The 8,087-nt window shown below is 36.5% G+C and overlaps 1 protein-coding gene across 1 annotated transcript; it reads left to right on the forward strand.

Annotated features, from left to right (window-relative positions):
- The first annotated feature begins 3,806 nt into the window (after positions 1-3,806).
- Positions 3,807-4,858, forward strand: LOC131432772 (uncharacterized). Its single transcript, XM_058599277.1, has 4 exons — positions 3,807-3,909; positions 3,971-4,085; positions 4,243-4,618; positions 4,683-4,858. Exons 1-4 carry the CDS (start codon positions 3,831-3,833, stop codon positions 4,803-4,805), a joined length of 693 nt encoding a protein of 230 aa, XP_058455260.1. The 5' UTR covers positions 3,807-3,830; the 3' UTR covers positions 4,806-4,858.
- Positions 4,859-8,087: the final 3,229 nt, after the last annotated feature.

Genomic DNA, 8,087 nt, shown 5'->3' on the forward strand with positions numbered 1-8,087 from the left:
GCTCAATTTTCTCGGAGATGGCTCAACCATTTTCTACAAACTTAGAATCATGTTAAAAGTCGTATACTCCCATATAAGGTTTCTGAACTTTCATTTCATGTGAAATGAAATTAAAATAATGTAACTTATTTTTTCGTAGATGGCGAAAGCGGTCTAAGATTCAAAAAATATCTAAAAGTCTGAACATTTAGGGGTTTTTTGTTTTGTGCAAAAAAGCACATATTTTGTTTCAAGTTTCTTTGCGTTTCGCCTTCGGCTCGTCAGTGCTTAAAGCAGTTCAAGTAGAACTGCCATCTCCGCCTAGCAGTCCAACTTGAACCGCTAAGCAGACGCAAAGTCCACACTACTTATGTGACCCTTTAAGGATATAACACTAGGTGCCATATCCTATCTGACGTCTCGGGCGTAAACGAATGACGACTGGCTACTGGTCGCCCTCGCCGCAGAGTTTGAACATTTAGGGGTTTTTTGTTTTGTGCAAAAAAGCACATATTTTGTTTCAAGTTTCTTTGCGTTTCGCCTTCGGCTCGTCAGTGCTAAGAGTCTAAGAGTCATCTAAGATTGAAATGAAAGTTCTTAAGATCCTATAAAACATTTTGCTTTTTAGTCAGATCTGACATGAGAGATACAGGATGATTAGTATAAAAATGTCCATTTTATAAAAATTAGTCAGGTTTGCAGATTTGGATAGTCGATAACCAAATAAACTTATAGAACCCAAAAATTTAATTCGTACTACGATTCCTCACATTTTGAATCGAATCTAAACTATACAGCTCCTTAGGTGAGTTTAACTAACTTCGGCTACACCGGTTCCCATTTCCCGGTTCCGATATCGAATCGTCCCTCTTAGAAAAAAATGTTCAACGATGGTTTTTCGTTGGTCCAATACATTGTATGGTTGGTCCAATTAACGTCCAATTATTCGTTCAACACGTTCAACACCTTCGTTTGCCGAGTTTGAAACAGACTACTGAACCGAGTGCCATTTTTTTGTTCAACAAAGCCGGTAGGCAGAGATCCATTGTTGACCCATTTTTTATATGAGGAGTTGAACCACTTCTACTGGAGAATTTCCGAAGTTTTTTCCACTTATTATCGGAATCAATTTGGTGAGCAAAAAAAAGGTGATCGGAATCATTTTGGTGAGCAAATAAAAACTACCAACTCACTACCAATACCGCTATGTACCTTTTACTCAACCGCTCTGTACTTTTTGGTGCTAAACTGTGATCGATTACAAAAATCTGCGAAAATTTGTGATTAATTTAAGAATCTGTGAAAATCTTCGATCATTTTCAGAAATCTGAGAAAATCTGTGCCATATTTAAAATCTGTGCAGAAAGTTGAAAATCTGTGAATCACAGATTAATCTGTGAACCTGGCATCCCTGCTTATGGTCTCATACGGAATTGGTGAATTTTATTGTCGCTGCAGCACTAATCTGCAATTCGCTGGACAGTCCAGCGCAGCGACGTTGCCGAGCGACGTCAGTTGAACTGCCATTTCCTATACATCAACTGATAGAACCATGTTACTTTACACATATTTTGTTGTCTTGTTTATGAACCACGTGCTTCAACATAAATGAATACATTGTCTTGCCTCCACTATCGAAGCACATAACGATGGAATATTACTTTCTGAATGCTCTTAAAGTTGATAATGTATGTTCGGGAATCAATGGGTTTGACACTGAACGTTACAAGGGAGTGAATTTTCGTACAATTATGAATGATTAATATATCGCATGACAGTCTACATACCATTGGTGCACAGTGAACTTCGCTGGAGCAACATAATCAGGCGAGAGAGGCGTCGCTTCCGATTTTTATCTGCATGCACAATATCCAATTTCGAATTCCGATTCTGGAATTACAGGGTGATGTGTTTTTAAAATAGAATATAGATATAGAAGATGACAATACCAAAAAGCTTCAAAGTCTGACTCAAAACTATTGCAATTTATTCGTAATATCAATTTCTGGCCATTCAAACCGATTTTGGTTTTTCTGGTTCCTGAATACCGGCTCTGGAAGTACGGTAAATAAAAACGACGAAAAACTCTAAAGTGATGGAATTTACATTATTTACGTCATCTCATGGAATGTTCAATCGATTGTCACACGTTTAGATTCAATGGGGTAATGAGTGATCAAAATCTCAAACTGCCGCTTAAAACGACGACCATTGAACTAATGTCATGAGTACTAAAACACCGAAGAATGTTCATCCAAAAAACACATACAGATTAAAAAAAAAAGAAGGCATCATCTCACTGCTAGGTGGATTTAGCACGTTTTTAATTTTGGAAGCACCAACATATATTCAAATTAATGATTTTACACTGCTTTTTAAATTTATCCAAATTAGACTCCTAGCTTCGGAGGCGATAAATCTTGATGAACCTTTGGCTACAGTGGAGGTTAAAACTGGAAGGGATTTGGTTTCATCAGAAAACGCCATCACAATTATCACATAATGTGAGAGTCCTGTAGATAATGTAAATCGATTCATATTTGGAGTTTCTTTGGTTACTGATGGTGGTGATCTTCTAAAATTTCTCTCACACCAAATTTATTTTTTGATGTTCGGTAATTATTTTTACGATTATGAATTATGGAACATTATTTGCATTAAAAGATCTGTAATATTTATCCAATTCACAGTAAGTAACTTACCGGATTTCAGTAAGTTCCAGAAAATATTTGCTTTCTTTTTACTAACATAGTGTCAAACTTTGCCTTTTCCCAATTCAGTAAAACCTTTGACATTTTGAAAGTGAATTGATCGATAATAAGGAAGAATTTCAGCAAACATTACTGACTGCATCAGTAAGAATCATATCTGGAAAATAGGTTTATTTTCTATTTTGCAGCGAAGAAATTGTACATGATCGATTCAATTCTTAATGATTGTTGTTATTTCCAGACGGAAACATCTTGTGCATTTTTAATATTTTTATTTTTCAATGACCTAGATTTTATACTTCGGCTTTCAACATATGACTTTGATGTATCAGAGCCGCCAATGGTGATTAATTCGATAGTCCCACAACAAAAGGGCCTAACTGCAAATGAGAGTCTCTCTTTATTTATTTTCTCTTTTGATTATTTGATTATTTCTCGAAAGTTTTCAATATAAATCGAAAGCTTGTGGTTTGACCTTGAAAGTTTTGCGAAGAGTAAGGCGTCATATATAAAATCAGTGCGGTAAATTGTGAAAGAAAAAGTAATCAAAGAGAAACAAACATTTGCAGTTAGGCTCTCTTGTCGTAGGACTGTCGAATTATATTGGATGTAGTATATTAGTTTACGACGTTCATATATTTAGGGATTATTTTTAATGATGAACAAGTTTGTATAATTATGTCATGAAAACCCAGTACACTCTACTGATCGTTTATTAAATGAAACTTTAGCGGAAATCATTACTGAAAAGATATTTGAAAATCAATAAAATTTGACCGACATCCGTAAAATGGTGAAGCTGAGATGAATTGGGGTATCGTAACCCTACTTTACACTATTTTCTCTTATATTGTGTCTTTGTGTCGTAACGCAGTTACTGATTCCGATTACGTCGCAATCCGTTTTGATTATATGCCGATTAAGTTGTTAAGTTTAGTTGTTTGACTAATAAGATGACAAAAAAAATGACGGGACCAAACTAAGAAATGCATCGATTTACTGCATTAAACCTCAATGTTATCTTGTATTTTGAGCAGAATTGTTATCAATTGAACCTGATATCGCCTCAATAAGCTAAAAGCTTCATAGAGCTTGAAATTTCTGTATTCAGTTAAACCTAAGACCTGTGCAGCACGAACAATGAATTTACGAGTGTACTCAATACATTGTTTCACTATTTTATATTTCACAGTAAAAAATGTGCAGTCTGCTGTCAAAAGTGCGATTTGAGTTTAGTTTACCGTAATAGGATTTGTAATGAAATAGATTTCTGATTTCAGTTATCGAACCAGAAATGTACATTAACAAAATAGCAAAACGATTTGTAGAAATCTTTGAGACACGCTCCACAACGGGAGCCGATTTGCCAGTCGAAAATTATACGGCTCCAATTAAGTAAGTGGAATATTTTGTTCAGCAGAGGCCTCAAATCTATTACGAGTAATTTGTTGTTTGCTTAACTAATCAACTTAGAATTAACTGTTTAAAATTGTGCGTAAACCAAGTCGTTGGATAATTCAAAATTCCTGTGCCTTAATCACTATTATTGCAGCATCTCAGCATCGGGAATGCAACTGACCGGCCATGTATCATTTCATTCTGCTTTTGTTGCACGAATCGGCTCAATCGAACTAAACATGCAACGATTCCAACAAGTCTTGCTGGATGACGAAGCTCAGATCAATGCTAATATGCTTTGGAAAAACGTAGATGTAGCGCTAGATTTCTCCCCTGATTTGGAGGACTATCAGGCACCGGGAACGCTGTTGGTGACTTTTGGTCAGTTTGAGTTCCCTCTCAAGACCCAGAAGCTGTTTGCTACAGGAGAAGTCACGGGGAGCTGTGAATTCGGTTCCATCAGTAGTCAAAATGATATTGTTATTGTTGGACATCCGAATAATGCTCATGTGCAAATGATTGCCATGGCGGTGAGAATTCATCAACATAACTTTGTTTGCTATTTTGAATAATGTGAATTTTTTCTTATTCTAGATTATTAAGGACTTTAATTTCCGGGATCCAATGCTTCAATCATTCAGACGATGGAATTTTCAGAACGTGTTGAATGTTGCGTTAACAGAAATTCAATTTCCTGAAGTTTGTTATAATTGTTAACAATATGAAGAAATATACAGTTTATTCAAATGTTTTGTCATAAAATACAACAATGATTGCGGACATTGTTTTCTGTTCGTACATATCGGCAAATTACTACTGAATCTAAACAACACCTGAAAAAGCTGCATGTAAATGTAATCCTAACCAACCAGTTCGACACTTGTGCTTTGAAGTATACCTTTTCCGTGGTCTTTCAAAAACTAGAAATAATTGTCGAATTGGTAAATATAACGATCCTTAGAGCAAATTCAGCAGCTGCAAGATTCAGAGCAAATTCAGCAGTTAAAATTTCTATATGGAAGATCTATAATAGAACAGAAACTGGAACAAACCAACTCGGTGGCACGATTGTCATCTGCACGGAACCGCAAAACAACCTAATCTTAAGTACATTCCACCCAATTTGGGGGTTCCGTTCAATAACCTATTTTTTGGTAAAGTGGCTCTAGGTAGTTTCCATAAGGCACGTGGAAAAAAAATACTTCAAAATTAGTTATATCTACTCAATGGTAAGTTATATTTACTCTACAGTTGAGTCGTATTGACTCAATTTCAAGTTTGTACGATTTACTTAATTTTGGCTTATTAAACGAAGCTCTCGCTGTTAGGTGGTTTTGCTCTTTGTATTTTGACAACAATTAAAGGAGCGAACGGAAGAAAAGATTCAAAAGAACTCAAAATTAAGTAAAAAGAACTCAAATAACAGGTAGTTTTTATTTTCCGTGTGCATACAATTAGCTTGAAGCCGAGAATTTTGTCTTCTTTGGTTCTAGTTCGCTATCAAATGCTATGCTTAAGCAGTGTTCACACGTTCACATTTTTCTTTATGCGGTTGCACCAACATAAGGAAACGATTTCGATGGAATATAATCAAACTATAATAAACCACAATTTCTTTTTCTTATTTAAAAAGAGGTCAAATTACTCGTTTTATAGAGAGTACTAGACTAGAGTTATATTTATATTGGGTTTGAAGAAATTAACTTTTGACCCCAGTGTGGTTCGATTGTATGGTATGAACGTAGCTTAACATATTGTTGACAACAACGCCACCAAAACAAAATGCGTCGGTTTCAGGAACCAGCTTCCATAGCAGGAGGGTGGAACAAACGTGTCCTCAGCAAGCCGTTCTAGTTTTATTTATTCGACCAGTTCTTGTGTCAAATTTAAAACTGGTCTACGATGCCGTTTTATTTTTTGTATATTTGAAACACGAGTAAAACACTGCTGGGGCTGCCAGTTTTTCTTGTTATAAAATCCAGATTTGAATTTTGTAACTGACATAAATTATGCATTATCTGCGTATTCAATTGCGGTGTAGATGATTTGTTTATAACTGATTCTTCAGGTACAGTTTAGATGTTCTACAAATCAGCGGATATAGAGACCTAATGAGTATGTTGCATTTTTGAACGATTTTGTAAGCATGTGACCTGAATATCAGATGTCTGTCAAAGGTGACTCCTAGATAGATAACTTCGTCGGACCATTGGATGACCTCATCACCGAATTTCGTCTGATGGAACAAGTTTTGGAGATCTTGAATGTGGAAACAAGATGACCTAAATTTTTCTGCATTGATCACAATTTTCCAGCTTGTAAAATATTTAGTTAGAGCGTCCAGACCTGTCTGCAGTTTTTTCTTCAGTAATGACACGACCTTTGTAAAGAATGGCAGTATCATCAGCAAATTGTGACAGAACTCCACCACCCGGAAGTGGTGGGATGTCTGATGTAAAAATGTTGTATAGGATGGGACCTAGGATACTTCCTTGGGATAAACCAGCAGGAATAGTAAATCTTTCTGAAAGTGCATTATTCAGATAAACCTGGAATGCTCTATCTTCAAGATAATTTTTGATAATTTTAATAAGATACATGAGAAAATTATACCGATGCAGTTTGAACACCAGTCCATCGTGCCACACATTATCGAATGCCTTTTCAATATCCAATATTGCCATGGCAGTCGTTTTGAACACTGATTTGTTTTGCTGGATGACGTTGTTAACCCTTGTGAGTTGGTGGATCTTCCTTTCCGGAACCCAAACTGTTCTTCCAGTAATATATCCTGTTCATCTGCGAAAGCAAGAATTTGTATTAAGCCTTTTGTATTGACTTTTCAAACAGCTTGGATAGGGCAGAGAGTAAGCTGAGGGGCCGATAGATCTTGGAAAAGGAAGGATCTTTCCCCGATTTCAAAACTGGGATAACTTTAGCTAACTTCCACATTGAAGGGAAGTAACCAAGCTCCCAGCACCTGTTAAAAAATTTAGCTAAGAAAACAAATGAACGAATACTCAAATGTTTCAGCTCATCGTTGAATGTGTTGTCGAAATCGGGGGCCTTCATATTTTTGGATTTTTTCACAATAGCCATCAGCTCATTCGCAGTGACTCTATTTTCCTCAGGAACCAAGCTGTCTGATTGGTCAACCTCAGCTACGCTATCAGCAACGGCTCTTTCATGTGGACTTATAATGTTGATTTCTAAATTGTGAGAACACACAAACTGCTGGCCTAGATCATTTGCCTTCTCTACTGGCGTGATTAAAGGTATTCCTTCAGCTGCGTCCTGGGTTGACATCAGAGGGGGAATAGGCTTCGCACCTTCGTTAAGGACCAGAAGGGCTTTGAATGTGGGAGAATTTCTCGAAGCTTTTGCTGGAAGTTCCTGTTGCGAAGCTCAGATATCCTTTCCTGGATTATTCTAGTTAAGTTGTTATAAGAAGTCTTCTTATCTAGGATGCCAGTTCGTTGAAACTGCCTCCGGTAGATATTTCGAAGTCGGATGAGTTTCTTGGTGACACTGTCAATTTGAGGAACTTGGCATATATTGTACTGGAACCGTCCTATCACGAGCGACTACAAAAGATTTCTCCTTAGCGAAATGAAATCATTCGAAAATCATAGTTGAGTATCTTTTCCTAATTCCATATTTCAATCTTTATCTTGAGAAAAAGACAATCCATTTTGCGAAAGCATTTTAATTAATTTAAAGTTTATTTATACCCGGTTTTAACCTTACTATGGTCTTTCGCCGGGTCTTTGTGCGAAAGCAGTCGCATTTCACTATTATATTTCAACTTTGTGCAATCATTTATGCTGCGTAAGTAAGCTAACTGATTCAGTTTTAACTGTCACAGACAGGGGCGGCAAGTTCCATAAAATATTGGGGGGGGGGGGGGGGGGGAGGCACAAAAAATGATTACTACAGACCATAAAACTTTGCAATATATAAAGCATTTTTATTAAAGAAACGGAAAGGCTAGAGCAAATA

Source organism: Malaya genurostris, chromosome 2 (assembly GCF_030247185.1).
Source record: "Malaya genurostris strain Urasoe2022 chromosome 2, Malgen_1.1, whole genome shotgun sequence".
Taxonomy (NCBI): domain Eukaryota; kingdom Metazoa; phylum Arthropoda; class Insecta; order Diptera; family Culicidae; genus Malaya; species Malaya genurostris.

Bases quoted from the DNA above. Each gene is read 5' to 3' on its own strand.
- LOC131432772 (XM_058599277.1), top strand. From the start codon at position 3,831: ATGAATTTACGAGTGTACTCAATACATTGTTTCACTATTTTATATTTC. The intron at 3,910-3,970 runs GTGCGATTTGAG...TTCTGATTTCAG, and splicing joins TGTGCAGTCTGCTGTCAAAA to TTATCGAACCAGAAATGTAC. The intron at 4,086-4,242 runs GTAAGTGGAATA...CTATTATTGCAG, and splicing joins AATTATACGGCTCCAATTAA to CATCTCAGCATCGGGAATGC.